The sequence below is a fragment of the Petromyzon marinus genome, chromosome 9, assembly GCF_048934315.1.
Source record: "Petromyzon marinus isolate PM22_M1 ecotype Great Lakes invasive population chromosome 9, UKy_Petmar_22M1.pri1.0, whole genome shotgun sequence".
NCBI lineage: Eukaryota > Metazoa > Chordata > Hyperoartia > Petromyzontiformes > Petromyzontidae > Petromyzon > Petromyzon marinus.
Genome location: NC_133675.1, coordinates 14,832,748 through 14,856,378, shown reverse-complemented (window position 1 = coordinate 14,856,378; position 23,631 = coordinate 14,832,748). Strand labels below are relative to the sequence as shown.

General features: G+C 43.5%; 1 protein-coding gene across 2 annotated transcripts in view; it reads left to right on the top strand.

Annotated features, from left to right (window-relative positions):
- The window catches only part of ARMH3 (armadillo like helical domain containing 3), a 110,781-nt gene that overhangs the window by 62,344 nt on the left and 24,806 nt on the right, over nucleotides 1–23,631 (top strand). For both annotated transcript variants that reach the window (XM_032950348.2, XM_032950346.2), the window contains exons 19-24: nucleotides 102–162; nucleotides 802–890; nucleotides 5,518–5,600; nucleotides 9,561–9,687; nucleotides 12,288–12,363; nucleotides 15,540–15,618. In XM_032950348.2, coding sequence (XP_032806239.1) covers nucleotides 102–162; nucleotides 802–890; nucleotides 5,518–5,600; nucleotides 9,561–9,687; nucleotides 12,288–12,363; nucleotides 15,540–15,618 — 515 coding nt within the window. The remainder of the gene's footprint in view (nucleotides 1–101; nucleotides 163–801; nucleotides 891–5,517; nucleotides 5,601–9,560; nucleotides 9,688–12,287; nucleotides 12,364–15,539; nucleotides 15,619–23,631) is intronic.

Below are 23,631 nucleotides of genomic sequence, written 5' to 3'. Positions count from 1 at the left end.
AATTTATCCATTGCCGCAGTGCCTGCAGCATCTTGTCACTCGGTCTTGGCATGGCACTGAGATTCTCTGCAGTCGGTAATTGTTTTTACGTTTCTCTTTAGACCTGATGGTGGAGTTCATAGTAACGCACATGATGAAAGAATTCCCGATGGATCTCTACACGTAAGTTGCCAGTGTGTTTGTCCTCTGTGGCAGTTTTTGCATTGTCATAGTCATTGCCACTTTTGTATCGGGGTACCACGATGGCGAGATGTTGACTACATCGCCTAGTATACAGGAGATCGTGGGTTCGATCCCGACCCTGACGCCTGCTGTATATTTGGAGTTTTCATGTTCTCCCCGTGGTCGCGTGGATTTTTCTCCGGATCCTACATTTTTTATCTCGACGTTTAGAATCAACATGCGTTTAGAGTATTTCACTGGATGAGTTGTATAAGTTATACCTAAAGTAAATGTTTCTCAGTAAAATTAATCTGCGATGGATTCAAACGTGACATTACACTCTTACAGAGCACAGCATTACCTGACTCAATATGTAAAATCACGCGTGCGATTACAGTTAAACGTGATGCTCAAAATTAATCGCAAACAGTAAAATTTACCTTCTGTTCCAGTGGGCGATGATGTATTGTAATAGAGCACAGGAATTCAAGCGGTAATACACTTCCATTTTGCGTGACATTTGACGTTAAGTCAGCTCACGTGCTCAGTAGTGCTGGCAATCTGCTGCACCCTGCCAGTCTCTTCCTCGCTCTAACACGCCAATTCCCCCCCGCCCCCCCCCCCCCCCCCCCCCCTTAGGCGCTGCGTTTCAATCTCGCACAAGCTCATCTGCTATCAGAAGAAGTGTCGCGTTCGTCTGCATTACACCTGGCAGGAGTTCTGGGCCGGTGAGTTTCAGCCAAATTCTTGCCTTGATGGTCAGTGACTCTGTGTATGTGGAACTTCTTTCGCACCGTACGTAGCCAACCGTGCTAATCGGAGGTGTGGGGGAAGGACAACACACTGAACACTAAAAGCAGTTCTAAAGAAATTAATTTTCAATCTAGATTTAAAAGTGCATAGCTCTGCTGTCTTCGCAGGGATTCGGAGTAAAGCGCTTCCACTCTATGAGAGCGCACTTGTGTTCGTGTATACTTATGCAAGCGTGTGTGCTTTTTCCCGTGCACAAATGCAAATTAACCTCATGGCGGGATCCTGGGGTCCGATAAGCCCCCGGCTCTCGCATAAACTGCGTTGCGACGTCATTTTATGTCTGTTGAAGGCGAACGATACGGCAATCTGTTCCTCTCGACGAGCTCTACGCGATGCACTAATCAAAGTTTCAAAGTTTTGTTTATGACTACTGCAATTTTGGCAACGACGGGTACTTGGTGAAGAACGAGAGGATTGATTTCTGGTGGGTCGCGGCGTTTATGTGCGAGGTGGGACGTAGAGTCGCCAAAAATAAATCAATTACGATTTTGACTTCCGTTTATTTGGGACCCCGGGGTCCCGCCATAAGGTTCAAATGGAAACAATTGAATATGGCCTGGGTCATATTTGGAGAGTGGTAGAGTCACACTTCAACTTCACGATGAGTACATATTTTAAATTCTTGTATCAAAGTGTTATATATTTTATTATTTACGCATTGGCAGCCTCATCCCACCTTCCTGTCTGCCTGAATTGTCTACATGGAATGCTTTTCTTATAATAGTACTTAATATATTTTTATAACCGGCTCAATGCTATTCAAGTTAGGGTACCTAACTCCCAATTAGAAGTTGGCAATTTTAAAGTTTGATTCGGGGTTCAGTCAACCGATCTTCCCTTCGGGGTCAATAGAATTAGGACCATTTCATGGCAATGTTGACAGTGGTTGTCCTGTGAAGAGATTTTCACCTGGCCTTGATAATTGGGAATTTTCACCGTTTGCTCAGGGCCACGCACAGTGACGTGCGGCCACCCCAGTTTTCGTGTGAGCAAGGAAACAGCGCTGGCTTTGATCATCCGCCGAAAAAAAGCTTCATAGCTCATGGGATTCATCCAGTGTTAATAAATATTCTGATTCTGACTTTTTTAGAAAAGCGATTCACAAGATGCTTGGGATGCCCAGCAATGATTTGTTGTTGATCGATTTAAAATGTGGGAAAGAATTGGAAAGCCTGGAGAAAAGTCACTCGAAATAATAATCATTACATTTATATAGTGCTTTTCATCCAGGATCTCAAAGCGCTCGTAAAATGGGATGACCCTCAAATTCCACACAGAATGGCTGAGAACCTATTTGCTGTACTGCCTCATACAGCCGACTTCCCTCTGGTGTCACACAGGATGGCTGATCTCTGTGCCAAACACCAAGGAAGAGTGACTTTTGCACATCGAGTACCTTCGTCCATTTTGCGTTGTGATTTTATGCAATTAATTTATTTAGCAGACGCTTGAATTTGTAGGCATCATTATATTGCTTTGTTTGTAATAAATAACCCCTTTGTACCATGTGGGGAAATTGCTGCAATTAAGTATCGATCGTGAAAATCTCATCATTTCCCAGTTGTGACAAAACTAAGATTTTTGTAATGTCAACATTGATGGGAATTGATTGGCAATTCGGTATGTGACATTTTTCTAATAGCATATTTGACTGCCCAGTATATATTCAGAACGTCCCCCCCTCCCTTATGTCGACATCTCTCCCATCAACCGGTGTTGATGTAGCTTCTGATATAAGAACGTTCGACAGAATGAGCCTCCGTATTTGTAGTCCAAATGCATTTCCTGTGATAGATTTGAAACCGAAAGACATTACAATGCTACTTGAAGCTAGCACTGCACCAGATTTGTTTTGACATATACAGCTGCTTATGTTTCACGTGTGCATACATATAAACTTAGACAGTATATATTAGTAATAATCATTTTTTGTATACAGATATACACCCCCTTAACAGTGTACTGATGTGTTGCTTATATCATAGCCATCACAAACTTCTCACCACAACCTTGCAGGCAGGTTACTGCTAAACCTTCCAGACATAAAATATTTCAATGTGAATTTAATAGTCTCTTGGTTTCGTTGAGCCGCTGATTGACAATAATAGTCATGGCAATGTTTTTTTTTAACAAAATACATATTTTATAGGGCACCACTGCACCATCACACTTGCTGAAGGATAGTTGTACTCTGAGGCCAAGGGGAAGGCTCACTCGCAGAAGGTCATGCAATGATCCCCAAGTGTCATCGGTTACTAGACCAGGGTAACTGGTACGCACCCCCATACACATACATATATACACAAACTTGCAATAAATGAATAAATGGGCAGATCATTTAAAATGTTATATTGCCCTTCGGAAAATCTGTACCGGTGGTAGCCTTGCAGTTGAACATGCACGGTTGAATCTGTAGTTGAGTTGTAGTCACTATGAACGTTTTCAGACAACATGTACACAAGCCCCTGATAAACAATAAACACTGCTCCCATTTTGACTTTTTCCATGCAGTGTGAAAATCCATGCCACTTTAATGAATGTATGCATGGCATGCTTACATTTTGGAAACATGTCGAGAGTGCACCATATTTTTTTAAATGGAGACACGGGGTAAATTCAAAACACTAGGGATGTGCAAAACATTCCATTTGCCCATTGATTGTAACCGCTGTAAGTTATCTTCTTTGGTTCTTTCGGTAAAGTCACGTAGAATGAGAATAAAATAATAAAATGATAAAATAAAATAACACAATAACATTCTCACGACGTTTCGGCCACAACACAAGCGGCCTTCATCAGGTGAAGGGACGAGACTGTCTGGAGGACAGCGCTGGAGCGAAAAAGCCACGCTCAGATCGCGACCTTTAAGCTGTGTGAGAAGAAACAAAGCGCCTTGACATAGCCATTTCTGTGACCAGTCACAAGCTAATCACTCAGCTATTTCAATGCTAAATTCTATGCTAATTCCTTTGTCAAGGCACTTTGTTTCTTCTCACACAGCTTAAAGGTCGCGATCTGAGCGTGGCTTTTTCGCTCCAGCGCTGTCCTCCAGACAGTCTCGTCCCTTCACCTGATGAAGACCGCTTGTGTTGTGGCCGAAACGTCGTGAGAATTTTATTGTGTTATTTTATTTTATCAATTTATTATTTTATTCTCATTCTATGTGACTTTACCGAAAGAACCAAAGAAGATGAATCCTTGCAGTCACGAAAGCTTTAAATCGCTGTAAGTTAATTAGCACATTTCAGTTTTCCGTTTCATTTATTTGGTAAAACCCCTGTGAGCCATTCGGCTCTTGAATCGGGTGCAACCGCAACAAACAAAAAACAAAAACATGAACAAAAAAACATCTTAAAGTGACTATGTGATTGTGCAAACAGAAAATCCAGGAAAAAACAGCAAAATACTCCTCAAAGAGCACCATACACCAACGCTGTGTGCAAAAACCCCAGTGGGATGCAAGTCAAACAACAAGAACAACCACAAAACAACTTAGATTAAGGCCATCAGTCTAACTCCATACTACAACAAACAAACATGGCCAAACCAAAAAACTTTTCGAAATCACGAAAATAAAGCCATAAAAGCAATGTAACAGTGATCATAGGAACTGTGACCGAATTTTCACAAACGACATAAACAACATGTAACACCAAACCCATGACACTTGGTGGGCCAAAATGTTGATATCACACGTTTTTTAAACCCATTTAGCTATTTTATCCTGAATGGCTTTTAAAAGGGAGGGTCCTGCAGAGGGGACAAGGCACCGATTGATCTCTTTTGTCCTCTCCGCTCATCTGCATTTAGGCACTATTGCTGTCTGCACATTCAGGTCGCCACTGCCTCGGGCGATGAATATCACACCCTGTGAACAAGTGCTCTCAAGCATCCAACGGCAGCCTGCACGCAATGCCCCACGTGCCCTTTTTTCGATTCTAAAATGTCACCACATGACAAGCCTTGCCATCGGTTGTCATCTGTGTTAAATTGGTGGGGGGCAAGTGATTTTGTAGCTCGCTTTTATGTTGTTTTAGATTTTCGTGGCAAAGCGAAGGATGTGGATTTTAATGTTGGTCGGTCACAAAGGCATTCCTTTGTCATGGGCACTATTAACATTGCACTGCTTTGTATTATCGCTCATAATTAACGTTGTTTTCATTTGCACAAGCACGGTATGAAACATTAATATGTTATACACATCATTAATACTCAGATTGTATGATGAATGTTGATTGAGTTACGGTGTAGAACACGTCTTTTTTTCCCCAAGGACACGTGCGCGTGTGCACGCGCGAGGTTTACGTTTGATGCGTCTACTTAGCCAAAAGCTTCACAAGATGCCAGGAAGGACCATACAAGGATATAATTATATTTTGCTCAATGGATGAATTTCATAATAAAGCCAAGGGAAGTATGTCCTTTGTAATTGACCCCCCTTGCTAAATTGAGTGATGATGCTCATGTTTATGTTGTGATGCTCGGTACTGAGCCTCGACAATCATGCTTGCCTGTGTCCGTGCGTTTTTGTTTCTGGGACAGCGCTGATCAGCCTGCTCAAGTTCCTCTTGTCCAACGAGACGGCGCTGTTGAGCAAGCACAACATCTTCCCACTCGCCCTGCAGGTAGCGTACCTTGTCCAAACCTCACCTACTGCTTCCCGTCCTGTGCGAACCCACATTCATGTCTGTATGTGTTTGACTTGTTTCGCACCGTACGTCACCAACTGTGCTACTAACCGGAGGTGCGTACTGAGGGAGACGGAGGTGTGTTGCGTGGGAATCTGACACTTAATTGTGCAAGTATGCTGATATGTACCAGCTGGAAACATAGTGCCCTGTCCATGAAAATGGAAACTAGCATCATAATTTTTTAACAGTTTATGGATTCATCAGCAACTTAGCTTCCCTAGATTGTGATAAAAGAGTGAACAGACTTGCAATCACGCATTCCTCTTGGAGCACTGAATGTCATTTTTTGAAAATGCGATACAAATGTTTAAGGTCACTTAGGGCTTTAGTATACATGAGGACATCACTGATGCTTAGGCTGACAATACTTTACCGTCATCATGAATCACAAATACTGCTGTATGACTGAAAATGAGTGAACCGATGTTTCTGACAATGGCCTTTGTTCAACCGCCCTTCTTCGCTGCGATGAAGGACCATTGCTGGAAATTTTAGCTCGTTATGTGTTTATTTCATTTGTAGATCAATATTTAATAATGCCGATGGAAATAAAGTGTTTTCAGCGCATTTTCTCTATGCCGTAGCCCAATTAGTCCCAGAAATGTTATTTAAAGTTTAACTATATACATGCATTTGCTCACTTATAGACTGAAGTAGGGCTAGTTTACACCAAGGGTGCAATTCTGGTGATAGTTTTTACAATTAATGTATTCATATTACACCCTATGTTTTCTATGGCAGCTGTTCGTATAGCGTATAAATATAACCACATAAACAATGGGCATGTTTATTTTCTATAAACAGAAAAGGTTTCAGTTTGGTGTTTTAACATCTTAACACCTGTTTTGTTGCCAGAAAAAAGGGGAAACCTATTCTCAGAAAGAGGAAATTAGTCATTTCATTTATGATATTTTCAGCCATTTAAAAAAATCAATTTGTGAATGTATTTCACCACGATGGCCACTGTTGATGTCAGCCATGGCCTAAAATAGAATGCAGATTGCTGGGTTCATAGTACAGAGCACCAACCACTGTGCTGCAACCACGCCACCACTCCGGTATACTCAGAGCAAAAAAAAGGAAGATCTTGAACCTGGACCTCAACAAAAGGAAGGAATCTATGTAATGGGGCAGCACAGGAAAATTAGCGACTTCCCAGTGAGCGAGCCGTCGACTTGGGGCTTCGACAGAAAGGGTTTATTGCTGGAGTGGAGAGCACGCGGAGGGGAAAGAGAGTGATACGAGAGTGGACGAGAGTGAATCGAGAGGGGAGAGGTAGGCAGAGCCGAGTGCATGAAGAATTTTGATGATGGCGAGCACATCTTGGAATGGATCCAAGATGGGGTTCAGAGCAAGTGTATGGGATTGGGTTTCGAGTGAGTATAAGGGATGGGATATTGGGGGTGATGTGGTCTCAATTACAGGTGTGGGTGAGAAGTCTGGCAGTGAAATTGATCTTATTATTTTCGTTACAATCTTGATATCACAGTACATTTGAATAGTTTTTGAAAGTCACCTGCATTGCAGAGTGTCAGATTTAGCGAGGCACAAATCAAGGAACATGATGCTCTAAATTCACCGCAATCTCAAAGGGCACTTGTCAGGCCCCAGAGAGAGCTTTTCTTAATAAATTCATTAGACTTTCACATCATCTAGTTCTCACGTTGTTGTCGGCTATCCTAATCAACATTGAAGTGTGGGTGCATTAATAAAGATGCTGTCGGTCATCATCCGCATTGTTCTGTAAATGCATTGTGAAACTTGGAGCAGTTGCTTCATATCTCCATATGTTGTGGGAAAGGAGCTACTCTTGAGTGACAGCTTGCGACGGAATGTCATGCTTGTGAAACTGGCCCCTTTTGCCATGGAATTGTGTAATTTCCATTAAGGCCAGGTCTACACTCAAATTGTCGATGCATTCTTTCATAAAAAATAATTGTAAAAATTAAACCTGATAATATATATGCTGTGTCTTAGTTTAGTACAAGCATGGCGAGATATATGCTTGGTATGACGTTAAGAGACAGAAAGAGGAACAGGTGGATTAGAGAACCACGCAGGTTTAAAGACAACATTCTGCCCGTTAGGCAGGACGACACATCACAAGAAACGATTTGAGGCAATGTGGTCAAAAGTTATGACGACGTGGCAGCCAAGGCAGGGAACGCACCGAAAAGGATGTACAGTGGGGAGATGGAGTAATGAAATCCGCCCATGAGCTGGGCGGATTGCATTGCAGGACCATGAAAGGTGGTGGTGGCTTGGAGATTAATTCAGTCGTGGATTGGCCATGGCTGAATATGATGAGCGATTTGAATATTGTGTTAGCCTTTTAGTTTTTCCAATGTCCTTCGATGAGACTAGAGATGGGTGCTATAGCTGCTGCTGGTGGTGATGGTGGCACAATAGGGGGCACAGGTGGTGCATCGACCAGTCATATCAGTCAGTCGACCCATGGCACCTGGGTGTGTCCCGTGACCTCCTCCCAGCGGTTGTTCGACACTTCACGTGGCCTTAACGTGCACATAGCCTGACATAAGCGCCGTGGTGACGTTACCGCCACTTAGTGGCGAATGGCGGTTGTTGTTGTTGATGGTAGTAGAAAAATGGACTCGATATGAAGGAGAGAGAGAGATGGCATAGAGCCATCACTAGTGCTGAGTGAATGGCAGTTATATTTGAATGCGATTAAGCATTGATTGCTCTGAAACAATGGCAGGTTAGGATATACCCAACTGCAAAGGTTTTTTGCAAGCACTTAGTTTCTGATTGCTTTGAATTCCTTCCAGATGAGATTTAATCCAAGTATTGGGGATCTTCCATCTTGGGGGGGGGGGGGCTGATTATGTTTTAATTGCATCCTGGTAAACACAATTATAGAGTTGCGTTGTGCAGTGCCGCGTTACATTAACTTTGACATTTTATGCACTAAATTGGGGTGGGGGAGGTGCATGTGCTTTGGACGGCACCTGGCATGACAACATTTGTGCCCAGAACAACATTTGTTTCCCACAAACCAGGAGCAGCATCTCTGTCCTGTGATGTCAGAGCTGGCTGCTCTAAAATTTAATTGTTTGTGGTCCATCCCAATTTTAAATCATTAGCCCTGTAAAATTGCAGCAGTTGCCGCTGAATGTTACTATTTTCCCTTTATCGGTGGGCTCTGGTTCCGTCGAGACAGGAATCTTACCCTTTATCGTTCATTGAAGTTATTGAATAGCATCCACTATTATTTTATCAAAGGTTTCACTTGGGGAAATCCTCTAAACAAAGTCCTTCGGTTTATGCTGTACCTATAAAGTGGGAACATTACCAATCCATTGCTTTCTCATGCGGATGTGTGTGTGCACGTATGGGAGCGGTGGCTTAGTGGATATCGCACTGCGCTAAGAACTTGTCCACCCGATCATCTTCTTTGGTTCTTTCGGTAAAGTCACGTAGAATGAGAATAAAATAATAAATTGATAAAATAAAATAACACAATAAAATTCTCACGACGTTTCAGCCACAACACAAGTGGCCCTCATCAGGTGAAGGGACCAGACTGTCTAGAGGACAGCGCTGGAGTGAACACAGCCAAGCTCAGATCGCGACCCCCAAGCTGTGTGAGAGGAAACAGAGCGCCCCGAAGCTTTAAATCGAAATTTGGCCACCCGAGTTCGATCATTGTTGAACGTCTGAATCGGTCCTGGGCCTCCGTGAGGTTGACTTAGCCTGAAATTACCATCTGATGCGTTGTGCAAATATCACCACTGGGAGGAAAACAGCGTCATCCTGGCATGGTGCTGTCCACAGCACATCCTCGTGTGCCTAAATAGGTGCTCCCTAACATCATTGTCCCCAACGGCCTATTTGGTACACAGAGGATGTTTTTCGTTGTTTTTGTATGCCCAGGTGGTGAACCTGTTCAACATGTTCATCACGTTCGGGGACACGTTCCTGCCGACCCCTGGCAGCTACGACGAGCTCTACTACGAGATAATCCGCATGCACCAGGTCTTCGACAACCTCTACTCCATGGGTACAATCTGCACTCATTCCTAGCAAGCCAATCCTGATCGTGGCACAATTGTGTGCTGAGTAGCTGCACGCAAACGCAGATGGGGATGGCACTGGCCTGTGCTCGCAGAGATCGAAAAACACAACTTAGACTTTAATGTAAGTTGTTTATGTAAAAGTATTATGTTAATTATATACACGTTTCTGGATGCCCAGCACAGAGATGGGATTCAATTGTATTTTAGCCGCAGGGTGTCAGAGACCACCTATCAAAATCTTGTTTAACGTACATACTAAAGCTCAGTTGTATTATTTAGCATGCTTCGTTAGTCCAGGATGCTCAAGTCGGTATTCGGTGCATGCTTGTATCTTTATGTGTGCGCATCTGTGTGTGACATCTCACAGCTAATATCATTGATGGATATCTGAACCCATCCTAGGTCTTTCCTTTGTCGACTCGGCCATAAAATGAGTACCTGGTGTGGTGTGTAAACATCATTGGGGGAGCCAAAGGCATAGTGTTAGCCATACCAGCTCTTCGTGTGGCTTATTGACTCATAGGACACTTTTCACAAAGTACCAGTATGTCATATGTGCTCGTTAACAGCACTTGCCCCAACAGTCTGTTAAAGCTGTATGGTCGATTTTTGTTTTGTGTGGTGAGGGATAGTTCAATTAGTTTATGCATTGCACCAAAATCACTGACATGAGAGCCAGTTCTGGCCATGGATAATATATTTATGCCCTAGTCCGCTCATTGATCAACTTTAACCATAAATGATCAGTTGTAATCTAGATTTGAAGTTTTCGTGACTGCAGGGGTCCCTACTCTTTGGTTCTTTCGGTAAAGTCACGTAGGTATAAAGAATACAATTAATTTAATCACGACGTTTCGGGCGCAATACAAGCGTCCGTCATCAGGTGGGACAACCACAGCAAGAATCAATTGCTGATCAGTTGTGTTACTTAAACATCAGCATTGGGGAGACATGAAACTAAGCACGGTACTGGCCATGTCACCTGTGAGTGCTGTGCTGACCCTATTAGGTGCTCACTAATAGCAGTTAATCTGCTGAAACAGGATGTTTTTTTTCTTACGCGCGTGTGTGTGTGTGTGTGTATACATCACTGGCTATCTGCCTCTTGCATCACTCGGTCCTTGAACGCAATTATTTTACCGAATGATCTCAAGGTCATCTCTGCACCGTATGTGTAACAACACACGGGCCATAGTCTGGTGCTAGGATTTTGGTTCGGATGACCAGAGTGTTAAAAGTAGTGTGGATCAATTTATTTATTTATGGTTTTAAATCTCCCCCACCACCTCACATCGTGGTGCATGTGATGTGCCCCGCTTGTGTCGGGCTTATTATAGCGCTGCCTGAGGTGCTCATTAAAATGCAGGGTTCGCGTGTGAGACCAAGCACTGAAACAGCTGCCTGGAAACCTGTGACTCCCAAGCCCAGTGTCACACGCATTTGGCTGCTGTTTAGATTTTTTTTTTACTTTATTATTTCCGGTGCGGTATTTACTTATTAGTGTCGGCACGCGCACACACAATGTTATTTCTTTGCACGCTTAAAACAAACCAATAGAAGCCTTCGTGATTTGAAATATTTTTTTCGTCTTCATATTTACAAATGCAAAATTTGTCTGGCCATTAAATGTACCTTTATGGTTTGTTCTTTTTGGATTTCAAAAATAGCTTTTGGGGAAAAGTTATTAATTAGATTGATTGTAACGGCTTACGATGAACAGAATTACTCTAATTAAATTTCTGCTTTTAATACAGCATGCAAACATATGTCAAGTAGCAGCGTTTGGTGGAATAAACGCTATAAAATATTCACCAGGAAGGTCCATAAGACGGTGGACTTAAAATTACGATCAAGTTATTACCTTTATTTAATTATTCCATGTAATTTTCCTCGATAGTTTAATGAGTTACTGTAAAATTATATGCTTATCAATATATCCTTGAATATAAATGAAATATAGTTTTTTCATGGATGCATCACATACTCATATTGGTATACATAGGACTGTTAATATTTATGTATGCTGCAAATATGGGTAATACTTAAGTATACTTATCCGTGGTTGTATACCATACAGTGAGGATATATAGCCTTGCAAAGTGCCTTCAATGTAAAATTAATACATCATGTATTCGTTAACTTTTAGGCAATTAATATAATGAAAGGTTAACAGCGATACCACTTGATAGGAGAGGGCTTGCAGGCTGGAGTGTGCATGATCCTGTATAAACATATACAGTAAAACCTTGGATTGCGAGGATAATTCGTTCCGGAAACGTGTTTGTAATCCAAAGCACTCGTATATCAAAGCACTCTTACATCAGTTGTGATCACGTGACGCTCGGCAGACAACGCGTATACGTACTACTACTCGTATTGCAAGACCTCGCTCGTTTATCAAATTAATATTTATTTTAAAATTTTTCTCGTCTTGCAAAACACTCGCAGACCAAGTTACTCGCAATCCAAGGTTTTACTGTACATATTTTATAAAACTGCATAACAATAAGTATAAAGCAATATTGCATATATTGTAGCTTGATGGTGCATTGCAATGAGTTGTGTGTGTTGTTTGCGTTCTCAGTGTTGAGGCACTCGACAAACAATGGGCAATGGAAAGAGCCAGCCAGCAAAGTAATACAAGCCCTGGTAAACATCAGGTGAATTTTCACATTGTTTGAAGTGAAATGTCTTCTCTATCATCTCTCTGAACTTCTCACAGATCACATGTCAGCGTGGTTTTCGTTTGTTCCAGTTTTTTTTTTATGAGCTGCAGTGAGGGAAAAAAGTATTTGATCCCCTGCTGATTTTGTATGTTTGCCCACTGACAAAGAAATGATCAATCTAGAATTGTAATGGTAGGTTTATTTGAATAGTGAGAGACAGAATAACAACACAATCCAGAAAAACGCATGTCAAAAATGTTATAAATTGATTTGCATTTTAATGAGGGAAATAAGTATTTGACCCCTCTGCAAAACATGACTTAGTACTTGGTGGCAAAACCCTTGTTGGCAATCACAGAGGTCGGACGTTTCTTGTAGTTGACCACCAGGTTTGCACACATCTCAGGAGGGATTTTGTCCCACTCCTCTTTGCAGATCTTCTCCAAGTCATTAAGGTTTTGAGGCTGATGTTTGGCAACTCGAACCTTCAGCTCCCTCCACAGATTTTCTATGGGATTAAGGTCTGGAGACTGGCTAGGCCACTCCAGGACCTTAATGTGCTTCTTCTTGAGCCACTCCTTTGTTGCCTTGGCCGTGTGTTTTGGGTCATTGTCATGGTGGAATACCCATCCACGACCCATTTTCAATGCCCTGGCTGAGGGAAGGAGGTTCTCACCCAAGATTTGACGGTACATGGCCCCGTCCATCGTCCCTTTGATGCGGTGACGTTGTCCTGTCCCCTTAGCAGAAAAACACCCCCAAAGCATAATGTTTCCACCTCCATGTTTGACGGTGGGGATGGTGTTCTTGGGGTCATAGGCAGCATTCCTCCTCCAAACACGGCGAGTTGAGCTCCATTTTGGTCTCATCTGACCAAAACACTTTCACCCAGTTGTCCTCTGAATCATTCAGATGTTGATTGGCAAACTTCAGACGGGCATGTATATGTGCTTTCTTGAGCAGGGGGACCTTGCGGGCGCTGCAGGATTTCAGTCCTTCACGGCGTAGTGTGTTACCAATTGTTTTCTTGGTGACTATGGTCCCAGCTGCCTTGAGATCATTGACAAGATCCTCCCGTGTAGTTCTGGGCTGATTCCTCACCGTTCTCATGATCATTGCAACTCCACGAGGTGAGATCTTGCATGGAGCCCCAGGCCGAGGGAGATTGACAGTTCTTTTGTGTTTCTTCCATTTGCAAATAATCGCACCAACTGTTGTCACCTTCTCATCAAGCTGCTTGGCAATGGTCTTGTAGCCCATTCCAGCCTTATGTAGGTCTACAATCTTGTCCCTGACATCCTTGGAGAGCTCTTTGGTCTTGGCCATGGTGGAAAGTTTGGAATCTGATTAATTGCTTCTGTGGACAGGTGTCTTTTATACAGGTAACAAGCTGAGATTAGGAACACTCCCTTTAAGAGTGTGCTCCTAATCTCAGCTCGTTACCTGTATAAAAGACAACTGGGAGCCAGAAATCTTTCTGATTGAGAGGGGGTCAAATACTTATTTCCCTCATTAAAATGCAAATCAATTTATACAAATTTTGACATGCGTTTTTCTGGATTTTGTTGTTGTTATTCTGTCTCTCAGTGTTCAAATAAACCTACCATTAAAATGATAGACTGATCATTTCTTTGTCAGTGGGCAAACGTACAAAATCAGCAGGGGATCAAATTATTTTTTCCCTCACTGTATAGTATTTGTGACTGAGTGAGTGAGTGTGTATATATACTCATAATTTTTAAGGGATTTTTTTTTCCCTGTACATCACGTTAGGTACTAATTTTAAATCGAGTTTATCTCTGCGCGGTCTTAACCAGGTTAAAGATTTCCATTTGTCACTGGTATTGCACAATATACAACTACTTGCAAGCGATCTGCAACCGTAACGTAACAAATGTCTCGGGGCACAGAATGACCTGGAATTGGAACTCATTGAGCTGAATTTAAATTGCTCTTACACTAATGCCACCCTTCCAAATCCACATGTATAAAAACAAGTTTTGGATCAAAACAACATATCTCCAGAGAAGATACTTTTTTTTTCTTCAAAATCTCTTTGTAAAAAAGGAGAGCTCGAAAACCAATTCAGTTCAATCTTAAGAGGCCTATTCTCTGAGCTAAGTAATCTCAGTTCTATTCTCCAGTACTGCCAACAAATCATGCGGTACTCTGAGGGTAAGGGTCGTGATTTCTTCCTCGGTCTCCAGAGACAGTGAATTACTTTTCAGTACGTAGCGATAGGCATTCGTGATGAAACGCTCCAATAGTCCATTATTATTAGCTAGTAAGCCAGCGTATCTAGCTGGGTGGTAATGTGGTTAGAGCACTTGACTCGCAGTCAGAGGACTGCTAGCTCAAATCCCGGGGGTTGTTAAATTGAGTTTTACTTTGTGGGACACCCAAGAGCCATCATCCGTGGAAATGCAGAATTGTTACCACTGTCTCAAAGGCACCGAAATAGAGGACCAATACTGCATTGCCGAAATGAGCAAAGAATCACTGAGCCAGTTAAAAACTTTGCTGTTTACATGGAAGTATGTGGTAGCTTAAAATAGGATTGGTTGAAGCTGCATATCAAAGGTAAACTTTTCATAGTACATTTTTTATTTTTTTAACAACGATTACCCATACAGCCAAACCAATACCTTCTGCTACTGATATAATTCACCATCAAGGAGAACAAATTTAGGCTACTGTATAGCCTGAATCATGGTAAGTTCACATAGCGTATTATAGTTGACACTGGAACAATAATACAAGTTATTTCGGTGAAATTATTCCGTTCTAGAAAGATACTGAGTGTAGGGAAAGAGGGAAAGGTGGCTAGGGCTTGTGGCCTTGGATAATGGCATTAAAAGCCACTCGATCCCTGAATGGCAATCCGTAAGATGCATGCAAGCATCATTGTCGACCTCGCGTGCGTTCCGCCCTGGATCATGTGGGCGTGAATCATTGTGATGGGTATTGTACGGCCATGTTGGTCAGACTTCAAGATGTTCTGCGTGAGATTGGCACGGTCTCTTTTTCGCTTCGTTCTTTTTAGTAGCCTCTCACTGCCGTCGCAACTTTGAAAGCAAAGTATATCACACGTTTACATAACGGTGCAAAGTTCACACCATTTTGAATTGTAATGAGTTCTCAATATATGTCTTGCAATTTGTCTATTTCAGAGCCATCGTCAATCACTTCAGCCCGAAAATTGAGTCATTTGCCGCTGTGAACCACATTTCCCAGCTCTCTGAGGAACAGGTAGGGATTGTGTCTCTCCGTACCTCTCCTCCTAACTTCACCGTTATTTGTTAAAGCTACCTCTCTCCCACCTGCCCCACAATTCCCCATGGCTTCGGCCTCATCCCTTCCCTGTTTATCTCAACTCATTCTTTCTGCCTCGAAGATACACACCTAGATAATCACGTTGCTCAGCTCAGAATTAGAAGATGACAAGTCAAGATTATGGTTGGAACACAAACTCGGTCATTCCTCCCTAGAGATTCATTAAAATTAGGACATCATACATATGGAATTTTCACAACTGGCTTAAGACCATCAACGAAAAATGAATAGTTCCTTGCTCATGTGTTAATGGAGTCTTTGTCACAGGCATAGGTAAATATATAACTTTAGAAGGAACACACATTATTTAGTAAAGACTGCATTCTCCGTTAATTGCCAACAGTGCATTTACAGTTTCTATTTTTCAGCGTTTCAGAGTAAATATTTTTTTTTTATTTTAAGTGACATTTTTATACCACCTTACCTCTATTAATCTTCTTGTTTTGTGACTTCCTTCACATAGCACTCAATAACTGCGCACACCTTTGCTTGTTACAGCACAGTGATGGATGTACAATGCACTGCCCTTAACCCTTATCCAATGGTTAATTTTAGCAGGGGCTGTGTTATTTTTATCTGCGGCCCAATGATATATTTTAGAGTTGTAAATTAATGGTGGAATTTGCTTTGGTTACGGATGAGTTTCTTTTCATTCATCTGAAGGAGTTAAAGAAATCGGAGATATTTTAGGATAGTTGATCATACAAATTGTCTACAGGAGGATGAATTGACATGTAACACTTCATGACAATTCATTAAAGATCAGCCTTTAGAAGTGAGGCCATAATCTAATGCCGTTTTATTCTCTTTTTAAGTATCTGTTCTAGCCACTTTTTGAGTTGGAGTATTTCATGATTTATTATTTCCTCACAGCACACATTTTCACAAGCTGAGAGGTCCAATTTTAACAAATTCAAATTATTTTGTGAAGGACTTTTTTGGATATATATAACTACGTGCTGCACACGACCGAATACAGTGAGAGAAAATTGTATTTTCTTATAACAGGAATGTTTCAGACGTGATGCAGGCTATGTACCTACGTTAAACTTATTCCGCGCTGTACGTAGCCGACCGTGCTAATCGGAGGTTATTAAAGGGCAGTGGCAAAAAAATGCAGTGAGAGAGACCGAAATAGTGGAAGGGCCATACAGCTTTGGATGTTTGTTTCACATATGGTGGGCCTTTGTGACCCACTGTACACCAGCCACTTATATTAATTCTGCAATGTGCAGTTGTGGTGGCCAGAGGGAGACCCCTCAGGAAGCAAAAACAGTTGAAAACCAAGTGCAGGTCACTGGATTCGTAAGCACGCGACACTGACCAGGATGCCTTCCGCTTGTGTCCCAAGTAACAGTGAGCATAGTGCGCGTATATAACACAGTCATGTTCCAGCCATTTAAATGTCAAGGCTGCAGGCCACAACGATGCAGGTGATAGTAGGTTGTAATAAGTCAAAGGCAGTCCGAGGGTATTGTGCGTCACACAAATGATGCGGCATAATTATATCCCCTCTGTGATTTGTGTGGGTGGGGGGGAATGTGAGGAATTGCAACAGCCCTGAGGTTTCAGCATTACCTGCCCCTTGTCACAACACGAAGGGTATATGCAGTGAATCGATTCATGTTCTATTTATCACTGCTTGCAACTGGGCCATACCTGTTTGTTTTGATAAATAACTATCTACTAATTTCCCAGGGCACCAAAAACGTAACTGTTATTTTGAGCATCAATAACATTTTGGCATTTTTTGGGGTGGGGGGGGGAGAGCAGTATATAAACATGGCTTGAAAGTACCTGACATCATTAAATTCCTTCCATCTTCATTAAAAAACTTCACATTTTCTTTTTTTCTACAATATAAAATACCACGGGACAGAAGAGAATATGTGATTTAAAACCAGATCTTACAGTGCAGCTTGGTGCACTTATATTCGGATGAGTTGGTCTGGGGATGACGTTTGACTGGACCTTGTGGCAATGTGCTGAAGCTGAACCTCCATCTCTCAAATTGAGTCACCATCACTATTATGAAAGAGCATTTTGTGAACCAATGCTCCAGATTTAACCTGAATGCTGAATTTGACCTCAAGTACACTTTTATTATAAATATTCCCTCCAATGTGCTTTGATAAAAATGTAATAAGATCTCCAGCACCTATTCGTTTTGTCAGACGTGATACTGCGCGACTGACATTGGTCTCTTCACTCATTGGCCATTGCATTAGTCTGATATCTCTTCACCCATTAGCCACTGCATTCGCCCGATATCAAATTACAACAATAAGTCAATTGGTGGTGGTGTATTTTACGGGTGGCAAGGACGTTTGTTTACTTCAACGGCTGAGATCCCCTATTCAGGCGCACTTGACTGTAATGGCAAGTGCTGTTCTCGCTCACGAGCACACTCGCATACGAACATGGCAAGGCATGTGCGCACGAGCGTAGATGTCTGCACAGTCAGACCTAATGTGTCAAGAGCGTCAGCTACCACCACAGCTTTGTTCTACAAGGACTAAAGGTCGCATGTGATCTCTGCATAATTTGTCTCTCCTGTCTGCTTGAACACCAGTGGAGGGGATGGGTACATTATTGTCAACTTATTTGTTTCTAATAATGTCACCATACTTGGCTGTTTAACCTGTTCACTGCCTAATGGCCTCGGCTAAGAATAGAGTTAAACGTTAGGAATTTATCCTATCAAGGACTTGTTTATCATGTTATTGCTTCTGTTCTGTTAATTTTGAGCACTTGCCTGTTTAATTTGCTTATTATTAATGCACCCTATGAATAGATATTAAGGCCACATGCCATCAACAGCAAGTAATGCGACTATTCATTTGCACGCTGAACTGACAATAGACTTTAGCGCCTACATTAACCCTGGTTTACATAGGTAGCCATCAAGTCGCTCCAACTCATTCATGCAAGAGTGCATCGATCAGGCGTGCTGCTAATGATGATCTGTTTGATTTTTGGCAGTCTTGGGGCACATACTGAGGTTTATCAGTCAACAGCTGGAGTGTGTCAATGGCAGATGGGGATGGTGAGAAATGGCGGCGCACACAGTTGCAGCAGCTCAGTGTCTGTCCGGTCGGTCCCTTGTATGGTTGTTTATGTACGCATTGTGTCTTGTTTTGTGTACATTTTGTCGGGCGAGTAACACCTTTAGCCGGCACGATCTCCTTAAGATCGGACTATGTTACGAACAGAGTGTTACAAGCGAGTATCTCCGTCTTCACAAGATTCCCGTGGAGTTAGCGAGGAGCCCCGGCTCTCCGTGGATTATCGTCCCAGCGGGGAGGAGGCGAAGGCGGCGTAGAGGGAGAAGGCAGAAGCGAGGCTGCAGGGCCGGTGCGCTAGCCAGGCTACGGAGGCAGCCACTCAAACCACCGCTACCCAGCCTATCTCTCACGAATGCCAGATCCCTCGCGAACAAAATGGATGAACTGAGGCTACAGACTACAGCGAACAATGTAGTGAAGGACAGCTGCATTCCACTTCTCACAGAAACCTGGCTTCATTCATCCATCCCGGACTCTGCTATTGAGCTAGCAGGCTATACAGCACAGCGCCATGACAGAACAGTAGACTCTGGTAAGAGCAGAGGAGGGGGGCTCTGTGTGTATGTGAATAACAGCTGGTGTACTAACACAGTGACTGTAGACAGCCACTGCTCACCAGATCTGGAGTATGTGACTGTTAAATGCAGTCCCATTTACCTCCCAAGAGAGTTTACTGTGGTCATGATAACTGCTGTTTACATCCCACCGGATGCTAATGCTAACTCAGCTATTGTATTTTTACATGGCAGCATTAGCATTCAGCAGAGCAAGTATCCTGACGCTGTGCAGATTATAGCAGGGGATTTCAACCATGCAGACTTAAAGGCAGCACTCCCTAAATTCCACCAGCATGTTGAGTGTGCTACTAGGGGAACTAAGACTCTGGACAAGGTCTACACCAACATCAAACTTGGCTACAGGGCTAGACCACTACCACACCAGGGCCAGTCTGACCATTTGTCCCTGCTTTTGATCCCTGCATACGCCCCCATCAAGAAAACGGCTCCTACCATCACAAAAACTGTCGCCACCTGGCCTGAGGGTGCCACCCAGCAGCTGCAAGACTGCTTTGATAGAACCAACTGGGGGGTCCTCGAACATCAGGACCTGGAGGTGTTCACAGATAGTGTATTGTGCTACATTAAAAACTGCATAGACACTGTCACTGTAGACAAACGCATTCGGGTCTACCCCAACCAGAAGCCCTGGATGACCCGGGAGGTCCAGCAGCTGCTGAAGGAGAGGAACATCGCCTTCAAATCCCGAGATAAAGCTCTCTACAGTACAGCCCGAGCTAACCTGAAGAGAGGCATCCGTGAGGCCAAAGCTGACTACAGGAGGAGGATTGAGGAACGCCTGGACAGTAACGACAGCAGGCAGGTGTGGCAGGGAGTTCAGCACCTCACCAACTACAGGGCCAACCTCGGAGCTGCTGATGGTGACACCGCTCTGGCAGAGGAGTCGAACCTCTTCTTTGCCCGCTTTGAGGTGACACCACCAGGGACAGCATCACCAAGCCCCACGGTCCACAGCAGCTTGAACCTCACAGTAGAGGAGCACGAGGTGAGGCACACGCTGTGGGTCGTCAACCCGAGGAAGGCTGCGGGACCTGATGGCGTCCCGGGACGTGTGCTGAGGAACTGTGCTGACGAGCTGCCTGGAGTCTTCACAAGGATTTTCAACCTGTCTCTGGAACAGTCCATGGTACCATCCTGCCTAAAGTCCTCCACCATAGTCCCCCTGCAGAAAAAAACCCACATTTCCAGCCTCAACGACTACCGGCCAGTAGCACTTGACGCCAGTGGTGATGAAGTGCTTTGAAAAACTGGTCCGGAGTCACATCATTGCAACATTTCCCCGAAGCCTTGACCCCCACCAGTTGGCCTACAGAGCGAACCGATCCACGGAGGACACCGTGGCCACAGCACTGCATGCTCCACTGTCACACCTGGAGCAGCAGGGGAGCTATGTGCGGCTGCTCTTCGTGGATTACAGTTCTGCGTTCAACACCATCCTCCCACACAAACTGGTGGTAAAACTGGGCGACCTGGGGCTTCCACATTCCACCTGCATGTGGATACATAGCTTCCTCTCGGGCCGCAGACAGAGGGTCAGAGTGGGCCGACATACATCCACAGCCCTGAGCCTCAGTACTGGCTCCCCCCAGGGCTGTGTACTGAGCCCCCTGCTCTACTCCCTCTACACACATGACTGTGCCCCCGTCCACCATAGCAACACCATTGTGAAGTTTGCTGATGACACAACAGTGGTGGGGCTCATCTCTGGGGGGGATGAGTCTGCCTACAGGGACGAGGTGGAGCGGCTGACAGCATGGTGCAGGGGCAACAACCTGTTCCTTAACACCGCAAACACCAAGGAGCTCATGATAGACTACAGGAGAAAGAAAACGGACACTCCACCACTAACCACCAACGGGGACTGTGTGGAGAGGGTGGCAGACTTCCGCTTCCTGGGAGTCTCACATTGGGGAGGGCCTGACCTGGAGCGCCAACACCTCTGAGCTACTGATAAAGGCCCAGCAGAGACTTTACTTCCTGAGAATACTCAGGAAGAATAACATCACACAGAAACTGCTGGTGTCCTTCTACCGAGCCTCCATCGAGAGCATTCTTACATACTGCATCTGTGTATGGTACACCAGCTGCACAGTGGCTCAGAGGAAAGCGCTGCAGAGGGTCATCAACACGGCCCAAAAAATCGCCAGCTGCCCGCTCCCCACACTGGAAGAACTACACAGCTCCCGTTGCATAAAAAAGCGCAGAACATTATAAAGGACTCTTCTCACCCTGGACACTCTCTGTTTGAGCTGTTGCCATCAGGCAGACGATTCAGATCAGTCAAAACAAGGACAAACAGATTCAAACACAGCTTTTATCCTACAGCAATTACCACACTCAATACTGCTAATTAATTATTAAGTAATAGTGTTTACAATTGACTGTAAAATAGGGATGTGCAATGACAAAATGTAGTTTTATGTGGGTATGTGGGTATACTTGGGCAGTTTTTATATATAAAATTTATTGATTTTTTAATTTATATCTTGTTTTATTTATTTAAATTTATGAATGATGCACTGACTGGTGAGCACTTTAAATTTCGTTGTACTGGTGAAAATGACAATAAAGGATCTATCTATCTATCTTCTACAAAAAAAAAAATATTACTTTTATTTAACTTTCATTGCTGTTGTGACGTCAAGCAGGAGAAAAAAAATAGTCAAGGTGTTTTGCTCATCCTTTGTAAGGTGACATTGCATGTTTGAAGGAATTTGTGCACAGTGAAGTGCCTGGCCAATCAGCCACACATCCTCTCAATGCACCCACTCAGCCAGGCAGACGGTTGCCACGGGCTTTGGTCAGTGGTGTTGTGTTGGAATTTCTCAAAGAGGTTAATGACGTCAGTGTTGTCGGATCAGCAGGTCATGCCTCAAGCTGTTTGTAAGTAGCTGGGCTGCAGGGCCTAGAGGGTTGTACTCAACTCCTTCAGTTTGCAATTCGATTCACAACTGAGTAAATTTTGACTCTGTGCTCAAGGGTTTCAATGCTGCCACCCTGCCAGCGGAGTAATGTTCTAGGCGTTATCAATGCACACTACCTGCCTGTAAATGAATGCTCTGGGAAAAGCAATGTGCTTATGATTGTATAAAAACAATACACTGCACTAGACCGGTATATAATCTGTTCATGGATCCATAATGTAAGTACCACATTGTGGGATATCAGCAAGGTCATCCTGTGGATAGACTGGCCCCAGTCGCAGGAATGTAGAGTTCCCACCTCTTACTTATGACTGCCAATGGAGATGAGCGCCTGCTAATTTGTTATTTTGGGCAGGGAGACACTCAATTTGAGTGATGTCAAGCTAAGTGAGGCCAGGAACATTAGTTTATAAAGTCACAAACTGTGTTCCAGTGCATTGGCAAAATTAATGTTACCTGACACTAATGTAGACGTGAATATTCATTATCATTTCCATTATGCATACAGTTAAACAATAATATACCTACTCTTATAGACCCGAAGAAATTGAAGTTCAGTGCTATTTGGGATGACGTGTTTTGACCTGTTGAAAGGATATACAGTGAGGGAAAAAAGTATTTGATCCCCTGCTGATTTTGTACGTTTGCCCACTGACAAAGAAATGATCGGTCTATAATTTTAATGGTAGGTTTATTTGAACAGTGAGAGACAGAATAACAACAACAAAAATCCAGAAAAACGCATGTCAAAAATTTTATTAATTGATTTGCATTTTAATGAGGGAAATAAGTATTTGACCCCTCTGCAAAACATGACTTAGTACTTGGGGGCAAAACCCTTGTTGGCAATCACAGAGGTCAGACGTTTCTTGTAGTTGGCCACCAGGTTTGCACACATGAGGGATTTTGTCCCACTCCTCTTTGCAGATCTTCTCCAAGTCATTAAGGTTTCGAGGCTGACGTTTGGCAACTCGAACCTTCAGCTCCCTCCACAGATTTTCTATGGGATTAAGGTCTGGAGACTGGCTAGGTCACTCTAGGACCTTAATGTGCTTCTTCTTGAGCCACTCCTTTGTTGCCTTGGCCGTGTGTTTTGGGTCATTGTCATGGTGGAATACCCATCCACGACCCATTTGCAATGCCCTGGCTGAGGGAAGGAGGTTCTCACCCAAGATTTGACGGTACATGGCCCCGTCCATCGTCCCTTTGATGCGGTGAAGTTGTCTGTCCCCTTAGCAGAAAAAACACCCCCAAAGCATAATGTTTCCACCTCCATGTTTGACGGTGGGGATGGTGTTCTTGGGGTCATAGGCAGCATTCCTCCTCCTCCAAACACGGCGAGTTGAGTTGATGCCAAAGAGG